Consider the following 26,518-nt stretch of genomic DNA (forward strand, 5'->3'; position numbering starts at 1 on the left):
AAAAAAAAAAAAAAAAATCACATAAATTGTTGCTTTCCAAATACTCATGAACTCTGCTATAGGTTACCTATTTTTCAAACATCTCAACAAGCACAGTTTGATATCTTTACGTGGATGACTGAGCCCTTTCTCAACATTTTGGCTTCAAAATAATTTTTTTTCTTCGCCACAGTATTCTGAACATTCCCACATTTGGATGACGGTCCAGAACAGAATCCAAACTGTACTGGTGAAGGTGTGAGACATCAGAGTTCTTGAGGTCATCCATCCAAACTAACTCACCAACAGTTTTCTCATTCTTATGCTTTTTACCTTCTTAGATTAATGCAGCTCATTGATGAATATTACGCACAGAGTTTGAAATAAATTGTTAAAAATTAAGGCGGTTTCTGGCCTAGATGCTGAGTTTGTAAGACTGGCATCTGACCAGGGGGAGGTGACTCCGATGGTCTCTCTGTTCTCCTTAACTCAGCCCACATCTTTGCGTCTCTGCTGCTTAATTACACAGTCACAGGGTGATCTGGCGCTGTGCCGCTTTCATCCTCTTTATCGCTGTGTGAAGTTGCCGGTGCACTCTTGGATCAGTATTTGCGATCGTCACATGATTAGCTCAGCTGTTCATGTAATCTGTATTTGGTTATTTTCAGATTAATGGCATCCACCAGTGAGGTTATTTTATTTGTCATATCTGTGTGATGGTTTGTACACAGGATTACTTCAAAATTATTTCAACAGTTCAACATACAGATTTCTTTTTTGTCAATTTGCAGTTTGTGCTGACACACTACTTCCTGAATGTGTCACAATAAAATAGTTGTGTTGTGACAGCGTTATTAGACCTTAACTGTGAAATTACAAATGCCTTTGGGTCCATTACAAGCCGGGGTCATGAACTCAGTTGTTGTCCTTTCCCTTCAGTTGATCCCACTCCACAGCTGGGTTTCTGTTACAGATTTACGTAAAAGTTGAGCAATATTTTAGAATGTCATGTAACTCTTTCTGTGTGTCATGTGACCTGTAATACCAGAAAATGTTGCCATTGCAGTTTTGCGAAATACGTTGTTTTCAAATCACTTGAAAACCATCTCAAGTGAGCTTAAAAATGTTTAGTGACATTCAAAATGTTTCTATTCCCCTTGTTTTCAATTTGCCTCTTTAAACTGTGCAATTTGGACGTAAATTGGAGACCCACCTAATGGTGATCTGTCATGCACGGTTCAAAAAACATAGCGAAAATGCATTTGGGGGTATGTCCATTTCAATCCTGCTAATTTACATGGTGTGGAATGTGACAGCAAAGTAAAGCCGCGTTTACACATAGACGGTAAACTCTCTCGGAAGCGTCCCGGCAGAGATTTTGCCCCCTCCGGGCCGTTTTAGGGATCAAACGCCGTAGTTAACGCCGGCGCACGGGGACGTGGTTTGGTTCCGGCTTCACCGGGAATCGTTGAAAAAATTAATCAACATGTCGAATAATTCCGGGAGCGCTCCCGGAGAAGTGGCCTGACGAGGGAGACAACGCGAACAATGGCGATGATACTTTTGAATCGCCGTGTCATCCTGCCCCTTCCTGTAGTGCCGCAGTTTACACCGCTGTAATTGGCAACCGGCGTTGTATCCCTAACCAACGGCATGTAAAACGGCGATAGAGCCCACATCGGCATCCTCAAACGCGTTTTAACCAGCGACAGAGGTAGACAAAACGACAGCGCTAGCGGACAGTACGCTGTTCTAAATGCCACCCTCCCGGTTAACGGCGTTCAAACGGGCCGATAGGCGGCGGTCAGTATAAAAACGCTAGCACGCTGCATGCAGGTCTCTCACTCGTGGCCAGCTCCAGATATTTTGCAGAGAAGCTCCAGTATACCTCCTAAATAAAATTGGCAGCGGCAAGGACTTACCAGAGGTCTGGTTCAGAAGCAAGAGGGTAGCCCTGTGGTGGAAACGAGCAACACGTTGAGGAGGGGAAAAGGAGAGAAAGAAAAGGCTGAGAATGAGCTCCCTGTCACTCCCTGTTAACCCCCGTTGCCTGACATGTGCCGGATGCTATAGCGTCAAAACTCTGCTTTATTTGGCGGATTTAGCGGCATTTTATCCTCATATTTGCGGCTAGTATGGCGCTCAAAACACCGGCGAAATGCTCCGCCCCTTTCCATCGCGAAAACAGCCGGAACTACCGCGAACTTCGGTCTACGTACTACCTGCGGACAAAACCGTCTATGTGTAATCTGGGCTTAAGGCACATAGGGGTTGCATTGAGTCAGTTAATTATGGACATTTGGGGGGTTTAATTTAAATGACACCAATCTGATATAATCTCATTGCCTTTAAGAGCTGGAGTGTGCTGGTATCTGCTGCTTTGCTGTTAAGACAGTGGGCTCAGTTGCTGAGTTAAAGCATCTGTTGTTAAAACTTTAACTTGTTAAAAAGCTCATGAGTTGAGAGCAGCCTCTCAAGCTCCCCGAGGTGAAACAAGCAGGTGATGTTTGAAGTTTTGCATGAGTGTTTACTTAATAATAAAAAGAGGGAAAGCTGCATCCAGCAGAAATCTGTGATAATGATTTTGAATAAACAGGCAATATTGGCCTTTTTTCCTCCCAATTAATTCTTTCTTGCATGATGTTAGAGCAGCACACTCACAACGGAGTAAGTACAGTAATTAGTTCATATTTTAGCTCTTTGAAGTGAGCATGTGTTCGTTTTGCTTTGTGTGTGTGTGTGTGTGTGTCCCTGTTGTCCTATCATGGTGAATTCCAAAGCTGTGGCCGTGATGAATTAGTCTGAAACAAATTAGCAGTACTTACAGCTCAGACGGCTCCAGCATTGAGTTACAAATTAAAACAAAAGCGGGAATATCTCCACATCAGCGCGACATCCCCATGAAATACAATATGCTCTGCCTCGGCCGCCAACGTACAGTGGCTTTCTGAGAGGCTTCCTTCTGTCCTTCTCTTTGTCTTCCTGCCGTCTCAGACTCATCCAGCGTCCCACGTCGGTCCTGTTAACTGTCTGTCTCGCTGATCATAAGGGAGGAATATTTCTCACACTTTACCGTGGAGCGGCAGCGTGCCGAATGTGCTGCCATAGATCCAACAAAACCCCGTCCACCACCGCTGCTGACTCAGCAGAATTTTGGCGACAAGTTGGTTGTTTTATGTCTGTTTCCCGTCTTGTAATGATTCACAGCTCTGACCCTGTGAAACAATACTCCATTCTGTCTGCAGGATCTGGATCAAACAGTGTAATGGGTCATTGCCAGATACAAACTCCTGCACAATTTTATTGAAGGAAAAAGAAAAAAAGATTTAGTTTTGATGCAATTCATAAAAATGTTGGGGGGGGGGGGGGGTGCACTTTAAAGAATGTCCTAATCTGCATCTAATCCAAATCCACTTAATTCTTCTCTGATCCCTGATCATCTCTCAACAAAGATCTGTCAAAATTCATCGACTGCTTTGTGAGATATTGTGCACAAAGACGCACAGAGGTGATCATACGACCTGTGCACAGGCGGAGTTCATTTTATTATTTTGTGTGACAGAAATCAAACAAATCCTCAATGTTATGTGATCTTATAGGTCACTCGCATGATTTTAAGAATATTTTTTTGTTTAGAGAGAGGAAAAAGGTTGACCCTGTTGCAAAATTGATAGTATTTTGTCAGAATGAAGCAGAAGTGTTGTGCGAGTTGCAGCAGCTCATGTGTTTTGATTCAAATGGTGGCTCCTGTCAGTCATTTTTGTATTGCTAAGTTCTCTGAGCGTAATTCCTGACACGTTTTCACTGTTGTTGTTCCTGTTGTATCTTTAAGAGATGTTTGAAGTTCAGAGTGATGTTAAGTCATTAAAAAGTGCATCATCAGCCATGCAAAATAAAGTTTATGTTCATAAATGATAGGATATGGAGTATTTCTTCAGATCACTGCAGCAAATGGTAAGTTCTCCGCACATGGAATATGTAGTGTGACACATCATCTGAACTTCGACCCTTCTGCATTTAAACTGTTAACTGGGTTTGTTGTGAGAACTCTCTGGTTCTGGGCTAAGAGAATGCTGCCCCCTGCTGTGCGTATAGCAGTAATACATCACAGTAAACTGCACTTTTGCACTTCATGCAGTGTAATAATAATAATAATAAAGCTTTAGTGATATAGTACACATTGAAGTGTTGAACAATTATAGTTTGCAAATTTACACAATATTGATTACAAATGATGAAAAGAAAATATTTTTTCAACCTTCTTTTACTTGAACAGCCATTCCCCCAAACTTTAATCAGAATTTATATATATATATATATATATATATATATATATACGGATTGAAAGCTTACCAGCTAACAACCGGACCACCTGTTAGCAAATTCTTCATGGAGGTAAAGAAAGCGAACGAGCTCAACACCATCAGCAGCATATTCAGGTGATGCTGTAAGTTTGTTTATTTATATAAGTCCTCCATATAATAATAAATATCCATATTTACTGTATATAGATATAAATGTGACTATATATATAATATATATAAGGTGTCCCAAAAAAATATGCAACATTTTATCAGCAAAGAAAATGGTCAAAGCATATGTATGGGAAATAAATGTATGGCTGGATAGAAAGCTGAAAGGTTGAAGTTTTTCATACCAATGTCAGTATTGGCCCTGCATTTTGTCAGTCTAGCATAAAGTTGCTGCACCTGTTTGACACTTCTTGGTCTGGTGCCAAAACTCAATTTTTGTTCGCTGTAGTATGGTTAATCTTGGCATTTTCCTGAGTCTTGCTTGGCATCAACATAAACTTCAGGGTCTCTGCAAGTAAAACAGAAACATAAATGATTAAGTTTGTGGCATTTAAGGGTCAAACCGAGTGTTTTAAATGTATATTTTTTGGGGACACCCTGTGTGTATATATATATATATATATATATATATATGAGGTCTGTGAGAAAACTATCCGACCTTTTTATTTTTTTCAAAAAGTATATGGATTTGAATCATGTGCGCTTGCATCAGACAGGCTTGAACCTTCGCGCACATGCGTGAGTTTTTTCACGCCTGTCAGTTGCATCATTCGCCTGTGGGCAGGCTTTGAGTGAGCACTGGTCCACCCCCCTCGTCGGATTTTTATTGTCAGGGAAATAGCTGAGAGGCTGCCACTTTGCTCCATGAAATTTTTTCAGAAATTGTTAGAGACAGCCAGTTGGAAACCATTCGAAAGATTCAGATGGATTTCGGTGAAGATTCTGTCAGCGTCACACGGATTAAGGAGTGTTAAAACCTTTTTAAAGACGGCCCACAGCGGCAGAGGGCGCGCGGCGCACCGAGCGGCCATCGACAGGCTGGAACAACCAGATCATTTCTAAACTGAACGCTGTGTTGATCCGGGACATCATGTGACTACCACAGAAATGGCAAGAGAGCTGGACATGGCACTTTTGCGGCACATTCCACTGTTACAGGAGATTTTGTAATGAAAGACGTGCGGAGGATTTCGCGCATCGGCACGGAGCCGACGCGCTCAACAAAAAAAAACGCTCAACAAAAAAACACCTCCGTGTTGGAAACCATTCGTAAGATTCAGGCAGCTTTCGGTGGCTTTGCAGTCGAGTGAGTATCCGAGAAATTGTTTAACAGCTGGGCATGTTCCAACTTGTCCTGTGAGACTTCCAACACGGAGGTGTTGTTTGTCCAGCGGCTGTGAGCGGCTGCGTCCCGACGCGCGAATCCGTCCACACGTCTTTCATTACAAAATCTCCTTTAACAGTGGAATGTGCGGATAAAGTGCTGATCCCGACCTCTTCTGAAACTTCTCGGCTAGTCACACGACATCCTGCATCAACAGAGCCTTAAATTTGGAAGTGATCTGCGTGTTCCAGCCTGTCGATGGCCGCTCGGGGCGCGGTGTGCCCTCCGCTGCCGTGGGCCATTTTTAATCCAGTTTTAATGGTCCTTAATCCGTGTGACACCGAAAGAATCTTCACCGAAATCCATCTGAATTTTTCGAATGGTTTCCAACTGACTGTCTCTAACAGTTTCTGAAAAAAAATTCATGGAGCAAAGCGGCAGCCTCTCAGCCATTTCCCTGACAATAAAATCCGACGAGGGGGGTGGACCAGTGCTCGCTCAAAGCCTGCCCACAGGCGAATGACGCAACCGACAGGCGTGAAAAAACTCACGCATGCGCACAAAGTTTCAAGCTTGTCTGATGCAATCATACATGATTCAAATCCATATAGTTTTTGAAAAAAATAAAAAGGTCGGATACTTTTCTAACAGACCTCATATATATATATATATATATATATATATATATATATATATATATATATATATATATATATAAATTTAGACATTTGTTTTCACTTTAAAATTAAAGGGACATTCTTAAAATTATTACAGAAAAGAAGCTTTACTTGTTTTCTTTAAGGGGAGAGGGTTGAAAAACTCACTCACTTATCCTCAACTGCTTACTTCAGTTAGGACTCGGGAGGGGCTGGAGCCTATCCCAGCAGTCATAGGGTGTGAGGCGGGGTTCACCCTGGACAGGATGCCAGTCTGTCGCAGGGCCACATACAGACAAACAAACACATTCACACCTGCACGCACACCTGCGGACAATTTAAAGTTACCAATCCACTTAAAACCTGCATGTCTTTGGATGTGGGAGGAAACCGGAGCACCCAGAGGGAAACCCACACAAACACGGGGAGAACATGCAAACTCCACACAGAAAGGCCACAGGTGGGAATCAACCCCATGACTTTCTTGCTGTGAGGCAACAGTGCTAACCACTAATCCACTGTGCTGGCGGGTTTAAAACCTGCTGAACATAAACGTGTTTGTTTTATTGTTGTTGTTGTTTTGTGGGCCCTGTGTATCGGTGTCAGTATCTGTGTCATACCTCCACACAGCAGCACTGTGCATGCTGATTCCTCCGCCTTTGTGCCGTGTATCCACAGTGGATCTCATTATGACAGTCAGCTGAATAGCAGCTTTCCAACCTCATCAGATCTCCTTTTTCATCCTTTTCTTCTCTTCCTCTCTCCTGGGGTCTTTCTCCCTCTTTTATGCCTTTTCTTTCCCTTTCTTCTCTCCTCTCATTTGTTTGTGTGCGGCTTTGTTCCATCCATGCTTCCCTCATTTCCTCATTTCCTTCTTTGGTTGTGATCACGCGTCACTCGCTGGCAGCCTTTCTGCAGACCTGTGTTTACCACCGGACAGCACCGTGTGGCTGCAGGCTCCAAAGTGACACCCATTAATGCTTGTTTTTTACAAGATCTCATTGCTGGCAAACTCTGAGTCAGCTCAGTTATGAGTATGAACACATTCTTATATATCATCTCATGTTTTGAATCCCGAAACAGTCATTTTTGTAACGCTTCTAGGGGTCTGGAGGTGCATCAGGGATTAAAAAAAACAGAGAAGGATTGTTTGGGATGTATGAAGGAGTGAGGACACCATCAGAGTTGGAGTAGATCTGTGGGAGCTAAAGATGAAGAACTGGATGTGGAAGTACTCCACTAGATGGGACAACTTGTGGTGTGTGACCAAAGTAAGGGTTAAAGCTCAGCTTTAAAAGGCAACGGCAAGACCAGGAATGATTTATAGCACTGAGACATGGGTGGTGAAGGGAGTTCAAGACAAGAGATGGTTATGAGGAGTTGCAAAGCTGCATAGATTTTTAAACTTGATACGTAGGTTGAGGTGGTTTGGACATGCAAGTGAAGAAGCGATGGATACGGTGCATCCGGAAAGTATTCACGGTGCTTCACTTTTACCACATTTTATGTTACAGACTTATTCCAAAATGTATTAAATTAATTCGCCACCACCCCCCAAAATTCTACTCACAATGCCCCATAATGACAACATGAAAAAGGTTTTTTAGAACTTAACTAAAACTAAAAATAAAAACTAAGGAATTACACATACATAAGTATTCACAGCCTTTGCTCAGTACTTTGTTGATGCGCCTTTGGCAGCAATTACAGCCTCAAGTCTTCTTGAATAAGGATGGGGAGTGTCGGTGCACAGACATTTTCAGGTCTCTCCAGAGATGTTCAGCTTCAGGTCTGGGCTCTGGCTGGGCCACTCAAGGACATTCACAGAGTTGTCCTGAAGCCACTCCTTTGATATCTTGGCTGTGTGCTTAGGGTCAATGTCCTCCTGATGTCTCCGTACATTGCTGCATTCATCTTTCCCTCAATCCTGACTAGTCTCCCAGTTCCTGCTGCTGAAAAACATCCCCACAGCATGATGCTGCCACCACCATGCTTCACTGTAGGGATGGTCCCTGGTTTCTTCCAAACATGACGCCTGGCATTCACGCCAAGGTGTTCAGGCTTTGTCTCATCAGACCAGAAAATTTTGTTTCTCATGGTCTGAGAGTCCTTCTGGTGCCTTTTGTCAAACTCCAGGTGAGCTGCCATGTGCCTTTTACTAAGGAGTGACTTCTGTCTGGCCACACTACCATACAGGCCTGATTGGTGGATTGCTGCAGAGATGGTTGTCCTTCTTGACCATCAGGTTCTTGGTCACCTCCCTGACTAAGGCCCTTCTCCAACCATCGCTCAGTTTAAACGGGCGGACAGCTCTTGAAAGAGTCCTAGTTGATATGAACTTCTTCCATTTATGGATGATGGAGACCACTGTGCTCATTGGGACCTTCAAAGCAGCAGAAATGTTTCTGTACCCTGCCCCAGATTTGTGCCTCAAGACAATCCTGTCTCAGAGGTCTACAGACAATTCCTTTGACTTCATGCTTGGTTTGTGCTCTGACATGCACTGTCAACTGTGGGACCTTATATGTAGACAGGTGTGTCTTTCCAAATCATGTCCAGTCAGCTGAATTTACCCCAGGTGGACTCCAGTTAAGCTGTAGAAACATCTCAAAGATGATCAGTGGAAACAGGATGCACTTGAGCTCAAGTTTGAGCTTCATGGCAAACACTGTGAGTACTTATGTACATGTGATTTCTTAGATTTATTTTATTTATTTTTTTTATATAAATTTGCAAAAATCTTAAAAAAAAAAACATTTTTTGCATTGTCATTATGGGGTATTGTGTGTAGAATTTTAAAGAAAAAAATGACTTTCGTCCATTTTGGAATAAGGCTGTAACATAACAAAATGTGGAAAAGCAAAGCGCTGTGAATACTTTCCGGATGCACAGTGAATGGTGAATAAGTGAATGAAAATAGAATTACAGTGGTCCTTCATCTCTTTGAGGAGAAAATCAAAGTGGAATGGACACAGTTAAGGAAGAGTGATGTATGTTGCACATTCTCACATTTTGTTCAAACCGCGCCTTCCTGTTGTCACACTAATTAAGCGTGTCACTGCTGCTTTTTTCATTTTGTATTTTGTGTGTGCAGAACTCCAGGCTGACTTTGGTGTGTGACGAACCAGACTGTTGGATCAGCCGAATCCCTTTACCTCTAACCTCAAAGCTGCCAGCTGTACCATCTACAGCCAAGGTAACATCACTGTGACAAACTGTACCCTGTAAGGCCTCAGAATACAGAGACATGAGCATCTTCTGCAGATGAACGCGGCTCAGCAGGGATCTATTAGGAGAACTGACTCTGGCACAGCATTTCACTTTCACCCAGTGGCCACCTGTGGTACAGCACAAAAAGATGTTCTGAGGCCCAAACATATTTCTTCTCAGTACCAGAACATGTAGAAACATACGCAGAACAGACAACAGAATGTTCTGAAATTATTTTGTACCCATAAATTATTTGCACACGCATTTTTAAAATTTAAAATCAGTTCAGCACCCACCTGCTAAAAGTTTTGTAACAGACGCACAGTTATACCCACTGCTAACAGAAGAGAACTGCTTGTATGAAAAGCATCTCAATACTTTGCAGACAAAGCAGAAACGCCATAACGATATGTTGGCAATATCACCTAAGTCATCCAGAGGCATATTTTTAACTTATGGTTCAAATTTTAACCAAACTAATTTTGGACAAGTTATTTAAAATTACTGTCATGTCTGAAGTTTTATAAAGTGAAAATATCAGATATACGAGGTCTGTTAGAAAAGTATCTGACCTTATTATTTTTTTCAAAAACCATATGGATTTGAATCACGTGTGATTACATCAGACATGCTTGAACCATCGTGGGCATGCAAGAGTTTTTTCACGCCTGTCGGTTACCTCATTCGCCTGTGGGCAGTCTTTGAGTGAGGAGTGGCCCACCCTCTCGTTGTTTTTTCATTGTTTAGGAATGGCTCAGAGACTGCTGCTTTGTTTGATCAGAATTTTTTCAAAAACTGTAAGGCACAACTGAGTGGACACCATTCGATAAATTCAGCTGGTTTTTGGTAAAAATTTTAACGGCTGATGAGAGATTTTGGTCTGGTAGTGTCACTTTAAGGACGGCCCACGGCGCCTAACGGCGATCTGCGCTTCGAGGCGGCAGCGTCTCTCCGTTTCAAGTTGAAAACTTCCACATTTCAGGCTCTGTTGACCCAGTAAGTCATCAGAGAACAGAGAACTTTCAGAAGAAGTCAGCATGAGGAGTTTATTCGGACATTCCATTGTTAACGGACATTTTGTAATGAAAGAACGTGCAGGCAGAGTCGCATGTCGGGCCGGACCCGACCGCGGGAGGTCGCGACAGGAAAAACACCTCCGTGTTGGAAACTTTAACGGGCAAGTTGGAACATGCCCAAGCTGTTAAACAATTTCTCAGTTACTCACTTGTTGAAAGCCATCAAAAGCCGCCTAAATTTTACAAATGGTTTTCAACACGGAGGTGTTTTTCCTGTCGCGGCGCACACAGATTCGCCAAGTCGTCACGGAAACGACTCGGCGAATTTGCACGCACGTCTTTCATTACAAAATGTCCTTAAACAGTAGAATGTCCGCATAAAGTCCTCATGCCAGCCTCTTCTGAATCTTCTCTGTTCTCTCACGACGTCCTGGGTGAATTAAACCTTAAATTAGGATGTTTTCAGGTCAAAATAGGCCGATGACGGCGCCTGGAAGCGCTGCGCAATGTCCCGCTCCGTGGGAAGTCCTTACAGCGACAGAAACACCCCATAATCTCTCATCAGCCGTTAAACTTTTCACCGAAAACCAGCTAAATTTCTCGAATAGTGTCCACTCGGATATTCCTCACAGGTCCAGAAAAAATTTTGATAAAGCAACGCGCGCCGTCTCGAGCAGCATGTGAAACAAAGGAATTCAGCCGAGAGGGCTGAACCACATCTCACTCAAGGCCTGCCCACAGGGAAATGACGTCACCGACACACGTGAAAAAACTCACGCATGCGCATGAGGGTTCAAGCATGATTAGTGTAATCGCACGTCATTCAAATCCATATAGTTAAAAAAAAATAAAAGTGTTGGTTTCTTATCTAATAGACCTCGTATGTTTTAGTTTTAAAGTAATGTGCTAATTTTTAAGGTTTTGTGAGCACATGCTGTGCCCCGCAGTGCATTATACGTACGATGATGTAATCTCGATGATGTAATCTCAGTACGTCACGACAGGACAAATGCATTTCAGACGACCAGGAGGCATCCTCACCAGCTGCCCGAGCCACCTCAGCTGGCAAGATTTGATATGAAGGAGAAGAATACTGGATACTTGAACTTCTCGCCCTGCATAAGGCCAGATACCCCATGCAGTAGCTGTATTTCTGCTGCACCACTCAAAGCTCATGACCATCACAGAGGATAGGAGTGTAAATCAAGAGCCTCACCTTCTGGCTCAGCTCTTTCTTCACCACGCTCCATCTTTCCCCCACTCCTGAAGAATGATTCTGAGATGTATTTATGCAGGTCAGATAAATCAAGAGGACATCTAGAAATTTTCTCTGAAGCAATGACACTCACATATTTCTTCTTCCATTTTTAAACACGAATACTAAACGTATGTGCAAACTAAATTTTGCATTTCACTGCCTCAGAAACACTGGTGTAGACTAAGGCCAGTCTCCCATTGTCAGTGTTTGGCCCCGACTGGCATTCAGATTCCAAAATGGAGGTAATCTGGCCTGATTGTCCACAACAGCATCCTAAAATTCTGCGTTACTGTACAGTCATACACCAGGTCAGTGAAATCACGTTACTCCAAAACAGCAAACAATCTGCATTGCATTTTAATTTCAGCTTTTAATTATAACCTGGCATCAAAGTGACTGTGCAACTGAATCCAAATTCAAGCAGAAGTAATTAATTTCAACATGAACTAATGAAAAAAAACCAAAGCTGTGTAAGATTAAAGTAAAAGAAGCATTTTACCCCCGTCTACACATACTACATCCGATTATTCACTTTTGTGGTTCACGATGTGTCACCATGTAACAAATTTTTTGATCATTTTAAAAGGTTCAGTGATGTTACAATGTTCTGTAATGAGACTATTATCACAGATGACACGCTGCAGCGTGCACCCACTGACTATCCGATTTTTCTGTTAACAATCGGGTACCAGAAATTGGCAATGGGAGACCTGCTTTGCACTTGTAGTTCCACTTCTACACAGCAGAAGGCACTGATGCAGCTCTTGCCAAATTTGGAGATTGTGGAACAGTCCAAAGTGGAGTCAGGAAAAAAAAAAAGTTTCTTCTTATGCAATGTTGTGTCTTCAAGTGTTTTTGAATTCCTGTGACATGACACTGTGCGTTTCCAGGTCACAACGTCTTCTGTAAGGTGACCAGAGAGCTTGCAGCTGGCGAGAAGCTCCTGGCCTACTTGATGCCTCCACCCAGCTCCTCCTCCTCGCCGCTGGTGCGGCTTTCTTCACCGCTCAGCCTCGTCACGCAGAAGCAGCCAGTCGTGAAGGAGGAGCCCGCCGTACCCAGCATCCCGGTGGCTCAGACATCCAGCTCCTCCCACAGCAAGCTGGCATGGCCGCCATCTTAGCTACTGCTGTCATCAACAGTGAGTGTTGCTTACAAAGATTTAACAGCAGGTTTTTGTGTGTTACACCAGTAAACCATGCAGAATGTAACAATACACGTGGGAGAAGCTGAATCGGTTAAATCATGTTTGGAAACGTTTGCCCACATTTGAATCCATCAGGGATGGGGAAGAAATGTTAGATGGGCTTTGAAACAATCACATTCACTCAGGAAAATATCTGACCTCATCATTTTCCTGTATATTAGCACTTGGCCAGAATTTTGACCTCAATAAGCATTTCTAACCAAAATAAAGTAACTTATTACCATCCAGAGTATGATCAAAATTAATTTAGGTGTTCTTAAAGTGTAGTCCCTTTTTTAATCATTATAGTCATGAAAAGGATTTTCTTTGACAACCTCTATAAGTTTGGTCCTTAAGATAAAAATTAAAATGTTTTTGTTTTGTTTGTGTTTAAATGTCTTAATGATCTTGCTCCACCGGATCTGTCTGACCTTGCTTGTGTCCTTATTCCTCATCACGTTCTCTTAGGTCACGAGATCAAGCTTTGCTTGTAGTTCCTCAGACAAAGCTCAAACGTAGAAGTGATAGAGCTTTTTCTGTTGTTGGTCCCAGATTGTGGAATGACCTGCCTCTCTGTATCAGGCAGGTGGAGTCACCTCTAGTTTTTAAATCTCATCTTAAAACATACTTGTTTTCTTTGGCTTTTGACTAGAGGGTTGATGATTTTATTGTTTTTAAAAACTTTGTTGCCAATCTATTTATTTATTGATTTATTTTATGTCATTGTACAGTGCTTTGGTCAACTTTGTTGTTTTTAAATGTGCTCTATAAATAAACTGGATTGGATTGGTTTCTACTGAAATCCCAACATTATAATATCGGTTTATTTTAGAATTGTCTTGTAAAATTCCATCTCATTTTAATGAAGAGAAGATATTATCTGGGGGAATTCTATAAGGAAGAGTTTAATTTCCTTTGAACACCATCTGCAGCAGGGCATGTGTGTGCGCATGCATGGGCTTTGGATAAGCCCGGAAGTTACCTTTGATCGTGGGTGATGCACGCACACGTATTGATGCCAGTAACATAATAAAGGCCGATAACGTAATAAATTTGCCATTTTTAAAAGGTAATAGACCCGCAACGTAATAACTGGTCAATAATGTAATAAAAGTCCTGAACTGATAACGTAATAACTTTTGGCCATTAACGTAATTACGTTATTGGCCAAAGGTTATTACATTATTGGCCTGGTAAAAAAATTTCTTTGCAAATGTAATAACTGAGCCAATAATGTAATAATATGCTAATATCACTTTAACTTTTTACTTTTTATTATTGGATATAAGTGTGAAAATGCATACTCTGTGTCACCATGTCTGTCTCTTTCCCCCTGTCTGTCTGTCTTGATGGTCAGAATTATATGTCCTGCCCTGCCTTACGTTATTGGCTTCTACACACGTAACGTGCACGCTGATGTCCATGAGATGTCTTGTAAATCACTTCAGAGGTGTTATCTGGTTACAAGAACGGTGTTTTTAGTTTTAGAGTGTTCATTTCTCACTAACTTTTACATAATGTATAATAATACCCCTGTCACACCATGACGATTTAGCCAGCGGATGCAGAGCAAATTAAAAACACGGGCATACGCTGGCGTATGTGTAATAATTTATGGGAAAGTGGAGTGACCCACTGCTTGGGCCATGCCACCAACACACTTGACAATACACATATAAATTTTGGGATTCCATGCTGGTGTTCTTAACTGTTCTGACCCGTACCATACCGTGCAGTACCAACCCGAACCAATCGGTGGAAACGGGGCTGTCAGTATACGCTGGCTAAATCGCAAGGTGTGATAGCTGCATAACTTATTCAACGTATCCGGTGTATTCGGTACATTTTTTATACGTCGGCATACACTGGCTAAATCGTCAAGGTGTGACAGGGCCCAAGAAACATGTTAGAATTAACAGAAACACAGCAGTTTTGGAGCGTATTAGCAGCCAAATGTACTGCATTTACAATATACGAGGTCTGTTAGAAAAGTATCCAACCTTTTCATTTTTTTCTAAAACCTGATGGATTTGAATCACGTGTGCTTGCATGAGCCAGCCTTGAACCTTCGTGCGCATGCGTGAATTTTTTCACACCTGTCGGTTGCGTCATTTGCTGGTAAGCAGCCTTTGTGTGAGGATGGGTGGAGTCTCTCGTCGTTTTTTCTTTGCAAGGAAATGGCGGAACGACTGGAGCAGCGCGACTGCATCAAATTTTGCCAGAAACTGGGCGACAGCCAGGTGGAAACCATTGGGATTATTCAGACGGCTTTCGGTGACGATCCTCTGGGCATCACACAGATTAAGGAGCGATACAACCGGTTTAAAGACAGCCGCACAACGGTGGAGAGCGCGCCGCGCTCCAGGCGGCCATCAACACGCTGAAATGACCAGATCATTTCCAAAGTGAACGCTGTGGTGATGTGGGACCGTCGTGTGACTATCCAAGAAATTGCGGAAGAGGTGGACATCAGCACTTTTCGGCACATTCCACTGTGACACAAGATTTTGCCATGAAAAGAGTGGCAGTGAAATTTATCGGCATGAAGCTGATGGTGCAGCAAAAGTGCCTCCGTGTTGAAGCTTCACAGGATATGTTGTAACATGCCCAGCTCTTCCACCATTCGGAAGATTCAGATGGCTTTCGGTGGCTTTTCAGTCGTGTGACTATCCGAGAAATTGTGGACGAGGTGGGCATGTCACAACATGTCCTGTGAGGCTTCAACACGGTGGCGCTTTTGCTGCGCCATCAGCGTTGTGCCGATGAATTTCTGCTGCAACTCTTTTCATGGCCAAATCTTCTGTCACAGTGGAATGTGCCGAAAAAGTGCTGATGTCCACCTCTTCCGCAATTTCTCGGATAGTTACACGACAGTTGAAGCCTCACAGGACATGTTTTAAGTCTTAAAACCTTAGTGGCCCTGTACATTTAATATTCAAATAAAAGATTTGCAATTTTATATTGCCAGTATGATCAAAAATCACCTTGTCTGGAAAGAATTTAGGATTTTGACCCATGTGTTAAATTGTTGGTTCATTGATCGAAAAATCTGACAATCTTTTGTTTGTTTTTAAACATGTATGGGCGCTATTTTGCCCAATGCCCTATTCACAGCCTCACGTATAATAATATCACTAATGACGTGACATTCACCCTCACACAAACTCCCACACCAACAAACTCGAGAGTAGCTTCAGTTCAGTGTATTCTTAGGGCCCCTTGCGAATAAAGTACAACTCAGGGTGACTCAGAGCGAAACAGCTCGTATGACTGAACAATGAAACATTGTGCCGATGGGCAGGTGTGCACGATGCCGGAAAGCAGCTGCACGACGTGGTTACACATGGTGCAGCTGCTGCGACGCGGGAATATAGCAGCTTTTCAAAGCAGCTGCTGAAAATAAAAAAATTTAAATTACATGCCATCCACGGTAATTGAACTGCACCAGAAACTCTGAATACCAGTCAGAAACTTTACCACTGAGCTACAATCGCTGTCCTTGCAAAGCTGCGGGAACCTGCCTGAAAAGACTGAATGAGAAGCAGTTCTGTTCTGCCCGACATGCGTGTCTTATGGAGGCGTGCTGCAGCACAGACACCACGTCATGTGGAACAGAGCTCACGTGGGTGACGTGACAGTCATATCGCCCGCTGTGTGTTCTGATCTGATGGCCCGTTTCAATCTGGGGGCAGCCTGTCACTGTGCACACTGTGCGTGCGCTCGCTCACTGCAGCCCGTCCCCACAGCGATATATGTTTTTTTATGTCCGCGTGATGACAGCAAGCAGAAACATGCGCGTCACAGTGGGCAGTTGTTAGTCCATGTCCGTCCAAACACAGTACATGTTGTCCAGCTGGGATGTCCAGATCGACAGATCTCCACAGCTGCTTCTGTCGGAGGCCACACCTCCTGTCAGTTCAGCGCACACACAAAAGCCCCACTCGTGGTTGTTATACAAATTTCACTGCCAGCACGACAGTGATTGTCTGCTGACTGTTGTTGTGTTAATAGTGCGAATGGCCACACATTTTCTAAGTGCCATGCAAGCAGTGTTAGATGTTCGTGCATGTCAGTTTGAATTTGTCCGACACTTGTGAGAGGGTTTGATGGGTTTGCACAGCGCACACTTTGTCTTTCAGCTGCTGGTGTGTGCAAATAGTTGTAGCAACAGGTGTATGAGGCATTGGAGGGATGGACGATTTTACATGTTTTGTACACAATTCCTGCTTCATGCGCACTTTATGCGCAAATTGACCAAATTTGTGCTATGTGCGAAGGGGCCCTAGCATATTACCATGGGGACTATAATAATATCTACTTTGTTATGACCTTGTTTTTGAGGCTGCACTTGCTTATTTATAAGTTAAAATTGGTTGAATTTGGCCAGCATCACAGAGTCAAACAAATGTTATACTTTTGTGAATACCACAGAAATAAAGGTACTTATAACTAGAGTTATACGAGAAGAAAATTTTATCTGAATTCTTGAAAATCAGTACCAACTCTTTCAGATATGTTGCTAATGTGCATAGAGACATACTTACAGAGAGACAAAAGCTGTCACAAGAGCCTACTACACATTCAGCGGCCTCATTAAAAATAAAGTTTTCACGTTCTTATTTCAGTAACTGTAAATTTGAAGCTAAAATCCTGCCAAAAACAAAATGCATTTTTTTATTAATGGTGTTTTGAATTTGTAAAACAGAATGTGTGTTGATGACTCGTAGTGCACTGTGCACTTTAGTTTAAATGTCATTTTCAGTCTGTTGGTACAAATTAACAGCAGCCCTGTGCAGAGCAGACTGTGGATGTAATGCTACCTGTAACCACAAGATGGCAGTGGAGCTATATAACAATCAGTTTTGTTGAACTGTGGAGCATCTCTGCTGTGCTTCAAAGTTTCTTCTTGGCCATGCACTGTGCACACACACACACACACACACACACTGCACTTTGTCATGCTGCTGTTAATCAGCTTTGACAATTACATGTTCCTGCTTCCGGTAGACTGCAGAAAATAATTGGATGCTGGCAAAAATAACCTAGATGATTTTTAACTTCCAGTTGCTTCTGGGTGCCCTTACCTTTCATTTCTGTTGCCTTGGATACTTGCAGCGATTGTGTGTGTGTGTGTGTGCGTCACTCAGAGCAGAAGCGTCATTTCTTGAGTTGTTAGAGCTGAAACTTTGTGTAAGTGCAGTAGGCGTGCAGACCTCTGAACGTACTTTTCTGTTCTTGCTCTCAGAGGACATTTTCCCGTGTAAGGACTGCGGGATCTGGTACCGAAGTGAGAGGAACCTGCAGGCCCACCTCATGTATTACTGTGCCAGTCGACAGAAGCAGCCAGCCGCAGCCGCGTCGCCCCCACAGGAAAAACCCAAAGAGTCCTACCCCAATGAACGCATCTGCCCGTTCCCACAGTGCAGCAAGAGCTGCCCCAGTGCCAGCTCACTGGAGATCCACATGCGCACGCACAGCGGTGAGAACAGGATGTAGACAGGGCTCTCAGCACTGCGGCCACACGTGTAGCTTCACGTCTGCTGGGCTGTTTTTCAATGACATTCCTCTTACCCGTCCTCCTTATTGTCCTCCCACAGGTGAGCGCCCGTTTGTCTGTCTCATCTGTCTGTCAGCGTTCACCACTAAAGCAAACTGTGAGCGCCACCTTAAGGTCCACACGGACACACTGAACGGGGTCTGTCACGGTTGTGGCTTTGTCTCCACCACGAGGGATATACTCTACAGTCATCTGGTTACTAGTCATATGGTTTGTCAGCCTGGATCCCGCAGTGAGGTCTACTCTCCCGGCCCAGGACTTCCCAAGCTGCCTCTGGCCACAGGTGAGTTTGACACACTATTCTTCACTGAAAAACAGTGCACACTGTGATGGTTTCCATTGACATGTTCAACTATAGTCCTGGTGAGATTTATTGTTCTAGATCTTTGATTTTTATTCTGTAGACAACTGATCTTGACTGTCTTCATCAGGTCTTAGTCCAGGAGACTCTGGTGTGGTGCTAAAGTGTCAAGTATGTGGCCACAATTCAGACTCCCCTGCCCAGCTTCAACAGCATGTACGAACCCACCTAGAGGTCAGAGTCCCGGCAGAAAGGAGCCCCACCCCACGCCAAAGTAGCCCGTCATCAGTTGACCACTCCCATATCCAACCGCCACCTCAAGAGAGGGAACCTCCTGGGTGTGTCCCAAAGCCTGACTCTTTTAGCCCGGGTGCAAATGGTGGCTCAGCAACGCAACAAGGCTGCAGTCCTCCGATTCCTCAAACACTGATATAAAGATCAAAGAAGAGCCTCATTCAGACTCTGAGACAGAAGAGAGCGGGCAATGGGGATTAGAGGAGCTGATGAGGAGGATAAGGTGGTGTTATGGATGGGGATCAAGATCAAGAATCAAGAACAGCGAGAACCAGCTGCCACCTCCTCTTCCCAGATATCAAGTTCACCGAAGAGTCCGGCCGTGACGTCTGTGAAGGCAGAGCCCACTAGTCCACACCTGGTTCTAGCCCTGCTCATGGAGGAGGGGCAGGATCAGTTATGCCAGGTGGAGCATGTTTTTGTCCCAGTACTGTTTAACCCTGAGGCAGCCATTTTGCCTCAGGCGTCAGAGATTCTGGCTAAAAATGTCAGAGATGGTCCACAGTCGTCTGAAGCAGGGCCAGACGGTTCCTCAAAGCAATCCAGCTTTCTTTCCTGCTGGGCCAACTGCACCTACAGCCACGGCCACTCCTCCTCTAAAGGGGGGCCACCTGTTTTGAGTGTGACATCACCTTCAATAACATTAACACTTCTATGCACACAAGAGGCTGTACTGCTCCAGCAGGCACCAAGCAGAAGGTGCATCCTCACTTCAGGGTTGGCTGGGGAGTGGAGCTCCAGGTACGGGGCCTTCTACAGGGGCACATGGCACCTCCCACATCACTCAGGGCGAGCCGGGAGCAGAGCAGCCTCAGCCTCTCCAGCTGACTCTGACCCTGCGAGTAGCGACTGTTGGAACAGAAACCAGGAGGGTAGTTGAAGTAAAACAGAAACCCCAGTGGCAAAAGAGGGAATATCTTCTTCCTCTGAAGGAGAAGGTGGATGTGGCAGTGTGGGACCAGGAGGGGGAGGAGGTGGAGCAAGCGAGGGCAGCCAGAGCCCAGCTAGCGGTTCTGCTGAGGATTCGAGGGATGACCCCAATAAACCTTCTGTTAGGGCTGCAACATTCGCTTCAGCCGCCATGACAACTACACTGTTCACAAACGTTTCTACTGTGCCTCACGCCATGACCCAACCAACCACAGAGCTGTACACATGAGCAAGGCCAACTCTACTGGAGCCTTCCAACACCAGCCCATCCGCACACGGAAGAGAAAGAAGATGTACGAGATCCACATGGCCAGAACTGAGGCCTTAGCCAACGCTGGCCGCTGCGCTGCCCGCCGCTGCTGCTGCTAATGCTGCTGCAGCTGCCCCGTCTCCATCCATTGTCGGTCTGGCAGTAAAGCAGGAGGTTTCCCCAAGTGGACCAGGCAGTGCCAGCCCAGAAGGAGATGGACCTATTGACCTAAGCAAGAGGCCCAGACGAGATGTTCCACAGCACAGTAGTGGCGGCATTCTTCCCGCCCTGCCGCTTACTGACTAATCACAAGTGCACCGCCTGCAGTATCAGCTTCAACAGCATTGAGAACTAACCTGGCTCATAAAACCTATTATTGTCCTGCTACTATCTACCCTCGCAACCCCACACCTTGGAACAACTTCACAGGATAAAGCGATCTGCCTCTACCTCTCCCAAAAGCAGACCGCAACATGAACGTCCAGATCTGCAGCCTGTGGAGCTAAATTCTGCCCGCTGAGTGGGTTACTCAGGCTCAAGGCACGTCATTTAGTCCTCACCGCTCCATCGTACCGGCCTCGAGGTGCCACATTCACCTCCACATACAACCACATTCTTGCAGCCACCCCAGGAGCTGGAGCCAAAGGTGCTGGTGCTGGTTCACCGCAGGTGGTCTGTCCATATGCCCTAACAGGCCCTCACTTGTGACCTAATGGAGCATTTCAAAACTACGCATGGCCTTCTGTTACTGTTCAACAACCCCAGGAGGCCCAACCTCAGCCTGGCAGTGTGATCAGCTGCAGCCCCAGCCTTAGTCCCAGAGATGGCCAACTGCACCACCTCCACTACCGCAAGTGGCCCATCCAGAGTGATCTCCCCGCATTCATCGAGAGGGCATCAATGGGCAGACAAGGAGCGATACAACTTCTCCCTCTTCCCACTAGTAATGGGAGCCCTTCTGGTGGGGAGTGGATCCCTTTGGCCAGCTCACCTATGGCCACATCCCCCCAAAGGGCACAGTCTCTGACTTTGTCACCCATGCCTGAGGTCCTGAGTGAGACGGTGCGGGTCGTCGCACCTACCGGACAGGGCTGCCCTGGCCATTGCTTCCCATTCTGTCCCTGCACTTCAGCCACCCCCTGTCCCTGGCCCAGTGGTCTCCAGCTATATCCCCAGTCCAGAACGGTAATTCCCAGCTACTGGTCGACTTTGTAATATCAAGTTTAGCAGCCTGTCCACATTCATAGCTCATAAGAAATACATACTGCTCCTCTCACAGGTGCCGAACACGTCAAATGAGGAGGAAACCTTCCCCCTCGCCTTCCTCCTTCCTTTTTCCACCTTCTAGAGTGGAGGCATTCCTCCATTCACTTCCAAGAAGCTAAGATGCCAGTGCTTGTGCGCGCGCGGGTTACATCAGCTGGCGTAACTATGAGTGACTGTTATTCCACCCGGCAGGTTCTGGTTCCACCCTGATTGGACCAGAGGTGTGTTACTGTTAACCTCCTCCAATGGGTCAAAGTCTGCAGAACGCTACGAGCTGAGACGGATGTTAGTGGTGTTTTCGTCCCCCCCCCCAGATCACTTCCTCCTCTACGTCTACCTGCCCTGCCCAGTCCTGCAACAACATGTTGCATTAATGGGACGTTAAAAAGATCTATGCCAACAACATAATTCTGGTCTCTTTTTAGATATTTGTGACTGTAACTGGACCTGACAGTTGGAGGCATTTCAGACTGATAACAGTGCAGCAGCGATTATGCGATTGTGACGGATCTGTAGTCTTTTCCTGAGCTCTAGATTTTCCAGACCTAAACAGGGGCAATGATTCTCTTGTGTGGGGAAAGATTGATCATTGTTAATGTTTTTATTATCTGTGCATAGTGTATATGGTGAGAAGAAAAAAAATCCTATAATTTGGTTTCAAACACTGGCTCGTCTCTGTTTCTCTGAAAAAAGCTGTTTAGCTTGCAAACGTGTGATCTCACAATGTTACTACTAATTACTGAAGGATAATATTTCAATATAGACAGGTTCAGCTTTTTTCATTGTTTTTTTATTATTCTCTTTAAAATGCAGGGAGAGAAAATAATGTGAAATATTTATCTTTTAGGTCCTCACTGATTTCACATCAACAGAAAACTACCTACCTAGTGTCAGAGAGTATTTGTATTTTTTATTTGTATATTTTTCTTACTTTTGGAAGGAAGTGTTTGGATGTTGGTGTGTTGAAGTGTACTTTCTAAGTGTAGATATTTAATATCTTCTCACGGTAATCACTGGGCTCATGGTGAACATTTTTTTGTTTGTTTGTTTTGGAGTCGAATTGGTGGTTGTTGTTTGTATGTTTTTTGTGTTTTGTTTTGTTTTTTTTTGTTTTGTTTTGTTTTTTTAATCCCACTGACTTTACTGATTATATTTGATCAGGAAAATTTTCTTCAACATATGCAGCTTTCTTTCTGGAAACATTTCAAATGGCCACATCACATACGGTTGGTTCATATTTTGCTGGGAATAATGTGTTGTTCCAAACTTAGTTTAGAACAAGTTCCCTCTGAATTTAGAAAAAGCGAGTCAGACCTAAAAAATGTATACAGTCAATAAAATTGGAGCTTTTGTTTTCCACATTCTCAGCCTCAGTGCGCAGACATGCAAGAGAAAAACACATCAAACAGCTTTTCTTTCTCATATGTAGCTTTAAAAAGTTTTTTCGTTTAATATTTTTTTAAATGATTGTATTTCTGTCCGGCAATGAAGTTCATAGTGAGTTAAAAGAACCAACTTGTCATCTAAGAGCGCTGAGAATTATTATTGTTTTTTAAAGTGCACAATTTTTTATCAATTTTCCTTCAGAGCGTTCATCTTCGTGCACGTCCACGGAATTGAACACTGCATCCATCTCTGAACAGCAGGGGGGCAGTGTGTCAGCATTTGGTGTCAAAGTGCTTTACAATTATGCCTCACATTCACCCATTCACACTGGCACACTCACACACCGATATCAGTTAAAATCAAGTATACAAGCGCTCTTAGCAGATGACCTCGCAGCCGAAAAGGAAGTACGGGCATCATGTTGCCCGCTATGTGACAGACGTTAGCGCTCACTTTGTTGCTCTCGCTTGTGTACACGTCCAGTTTACGCGTTATGTTCCTGATCAGCTCTGTAGCTGTGATATAGTGTTAGCTTGAACTGTGAAATGCACATTTTTTCTCTGACACAAAGTTGCATCTCTGAATTTGGCAAATGTTTTTCACTGAATGAAAAAAGTTAAAAACATCCTGATCTTTATGCGATAAAAGCTAATTTACACAATTTTGAAAAAGTAGATGGGGCTCGTCCTGGAGGAGGGCTGAAACATGGCGATGCATTTTGTCCAGTAGTTAATGATTTGTGTGTGTGTGTGCGTGTTCTCATGCTCACACAGGATTTTATTCATCCGGACAAAAAAGCCTCGGACGCGACTTGCAGATGATCATATTCCACGTGGTCAAAATGTGTTTGAATGACGTTTCCTGCAGGTCATTCCAGGATTGGAAGCATTTTCCGGCTCTGCCATTTGGCGGTTTCTGCACCTTTCAATGTCGTCTTGAACCTAAGCTCTCTCCCTAATCGTTCATAGGAACAGATGAGTGAGTTAGAGGTCTGTGCACACTGAATGTGATCTTTATCCAGGAAGATGCTCAGTAAGGTGATTTATATTTGGATAATATTTAAACAAAGATGGCTACAACTATAAAAGTGTTGTCTGTCACGGTATCTTAAAGAAAATACTTCATATTAGTACATGGTCAGCTTGGAGGGTAATTACATTCAGATTTGGTGGTTATTTACTCCACATGTCACATATCCCGTGTTTGTATCGGGCAATATGGCATCCATGCAAGTTCTCAAAGAGCTTTGCAGATCTACACATAAATGAGTCAGTGTTGCACAAAATAGACAAATTCCTAAAGTTTTAAACAAAAAATACAAATTACATTAAAATCTAACAACAATATAAGACGAAACATTGGGCAAAATTAAATTTACACTTAAATGTGCATGTGTGTGGTACCAGGTCTCACTGAAGGATCTTTTGGTATTGCTGGACTGACTTCATGTCAAACGAGTGGTTACGTAGAGAGTCTGATGAGGAGTATCACCTGCATTGTGAGAGCGCGCCAGCTGCACATTTTGCCCATGTGGCAAGTTTTTCTGTGCGTAATCCAGCATTTGAGCTGAGTTAATTCTGACAACATACTTAGTCTCGAATAAAATGTCAGTCAGTTTTGCCAGTTACTTTGAAAAGTTACTTTTAGTTACTTTATGCAGTTACTTCAATAGCAGCTTTATGCAGTTACTTTATTAGCAGCTGTTGACAACTTGTAACTAATAAGTAATGTACTATAAGGTAACTAGTAATCTAACTTGGTTACTCTTAAGGTTGAGTAATCACCAATAGTAACTAATAGTTGCTAATGAAGTAACTGGATAAAGTAACTAAAATGTAACTAAAAAGTAATAAATAAAGTAACTTTTCTAAGTAATTGTGGTAACACTGCTTAATAATATTTAGTCACCTGAATTATTTAGTTTGAGTTGACTAATATCGCAAGCTTTGTGGTCAACTAAACCTACGGGAGAGTTAGTTAAATCAGCTTTCATCGACTAAAACAATTCAGATGAACTCGTCCAAGCACTTTTGATCTCTTCAAAATGTGAAGAAGATGCTGTAATTCCAACACAGCCACCTGGTTTGGATGTTTTTACCCTCAGATTAAAGTTGACAATTTGCGCGATCTATTTATTTTTGACTACTTCTTCTTTCAGCTGCTGCCGTTAGGGGGCGCCACAGCAGATCAGTCGTTTCCATGTCACCCTGTCCTCTGTATCTTCCTCTGTCACACCAACCACCTGCATGTCCTCCCGCAGCACATCCACAAACCTCTTTATTTTTTTGACCCTGAGACAATTCGCCGCTGTCATTAACAAAGGTTGATGATGGTTTGATTGATGGATTCAGAAGTGGAAAAACTATAAGTTGAATTTAACCCCTTTTAAAAACAAATGCACTGCTGGAAGAAAATGTGCTGATGTTTTACTTTTCGAGAATTTTTTTTTTTTTATGTATTTATGTTCATACAGCACTTTTCCCACCCAAAATGTGTCATAATTTCCCTTTGAAGGACTTTCTAAAAGAACCTCACATTAAACATTTTTTTTTTAAGTTAGAAAAAATATTCTGGTGTCCATAGTGGAAAAAAATCACAATGAATATCCAAAAAGTTTATTTCATCTTATTTTCACGTTCCACTACACTCTTGTCCAAACTATGCATGGGAAATAAAGTTCTGAGAGACACTGCTGAAGTAAGCCTGACTGTGTTTGTTTGCTCCGATACTTGTGCACAAATCGCTTCCTTTCATAAAAGTTGCTTGCTGACTGTCTGTGAAGCGATGCAGAGTGAATCAGAGGTGTTTGTTTGACAATAAGGTGAATGAGTACGAGCGCCCGCAGCTCTCGCTCACATTCACCGTTTCCAAGGCTGCCAAGGTCGGTGACAAATCTCACAAACAAAAACACTGCTCGCTGACTTTTCTGGGCTTTGAGTGATTCACTCTCATTTCCAGATGACTCATCTCTGATTAATGCCTCCTACCGTGGAAAAGCTTTGACTTCTTCAGCCTGTTGCACATTATCTTTTTTTAACAACATAATTAAAAAAGATAGTTCAGTTTGCTTTATATTAAGGTTGTAGAAAAAGTGTTTATAATCACACAACAGTATTCTATAATTTGAGAAGTGTGTGTGTGTGTGTGTGTTTACCAGGACTCATCCAAGGTGCTTGGGCCAATTTGCACCATAGTTGCTGTGCATATGTCGACTGACCCTAGAATTGGCTTAAAAGGTTTGTTTTGGCAAAGGTCAAGGTCATTGGGGTCAAAGGCCAAAATTTTTCACTCTGATGTCCAGGCTTGGCTCATGTGTAAGTGGGCACTGGAACTGCACAGGTGAGTTCAAATTTACCTAAGGTTTGATGCACTGGATTAAACGTCAGTGTTGTCAACGATTAAAATTAAAGTTTTTCTCTCTGACCAAATCGACCAAATTTGGCCCACACATGTAGGTGGTTTCTGGAATTGCCCAGTCGAGGTCAAATTGGCTCAAAGTCATGTCTCCCTCTCCGTTTGTTGGACGATTCCTCACAGGTCCATCTATCCATCTATTTTTCTATACCTGATTACTGCAGTTGTGGGTCACGGG

The 26,518-nt window shown here is 43.5% G+C and overlaps 1 protein-coding gene across 1 annotated transcript in view; it reads left to right on the forward strand.

The window, feature by feature from the left end:
- zfpm1 (zinc finger protein, FOG family member 1) overlaps nt 1-25,618 on the forward strand; it is a 295,801-nt gene extending 270,183 nt beyond the window's left edge. Inside the window, 29 exon segments of the mRNA XM_034177133.1 lie at nt 9,367-9,421; nt 9,424-9,468; nt 12,647-12,825; nt 12,828-12,897; nt 18,188-18,421; nt 18,540-18,782; nt 18,931-19,212; nt 19,215-19,322; nt 19,364-19,447; nt 19,450-19,522; nt 19,524-19,575; nt 19,577-19,696; nt 19,698-19,740; nt 19,743-19,868; nt 19,871-20,134; nt 20,137-20,363; nt 20,365-20,577; nt 20,579-20,626; nt 20,628-20,669; nt 20,672-20,781; nt 20,783-20,855; nt 20,857-20,957; nt 20,959-21,014; nt 21,017-21,104; nt 21,106-21,151; nt 21,153-21,205; nt 21,207-21,339; nt 21,341-21,535; nt 21,537-25,618. Coding sequence (XP_034033024.1) covers nt 9,367-9,421; nt 9,424-9,468; nt 12,647-12,825; nt 12,828-12,897; nt 18,188-18,421; nt 18,540-18,782; nt 18,931-19,212; nt 19,215-19,322; nt 19,364-19,447; nt 19,450-19,522; nt 19,524-19,575; nt 19,577-19,696; nt 19,698-19,740; nt 19,743-19,868; nt 19,871-20,134; nt 20,137-20,363; nt 20,365-20,577; nt 20,579-20,626; nt 20,628-20,669; nt 20,672-20,781; nt 20,783-20,855; nt 20,857-20,957; nt 20,959-21,014; nt 21,017-21,104; nt 21,106-21,151; nt 21,153-21,205; nt 21,207-21,339; nt 21,341-21,535; nt 21,537-21,659 — 3,486 coding nt within the window. The 3' untranslated portion in view covers nt 21,660-25,618.
- Nucleotides 25,619-26,518: the final 900 nt, after the last annotated feature.

This window comes from Thalassophryne amazonica, chromosome 8, assembly GCF_902500255.1.
Source record: "Thalassophryne amazonica chromosome 8, fThaAma1.1, whole genome shotgun sequence".
NCBI classification, from domain to species: Eukaryota; Metazoa; Chordata; class Actinopteri; order Batrachoidiformes; family Batrachoididae; genus Thalassophryne; species Thalassophryne amazonica.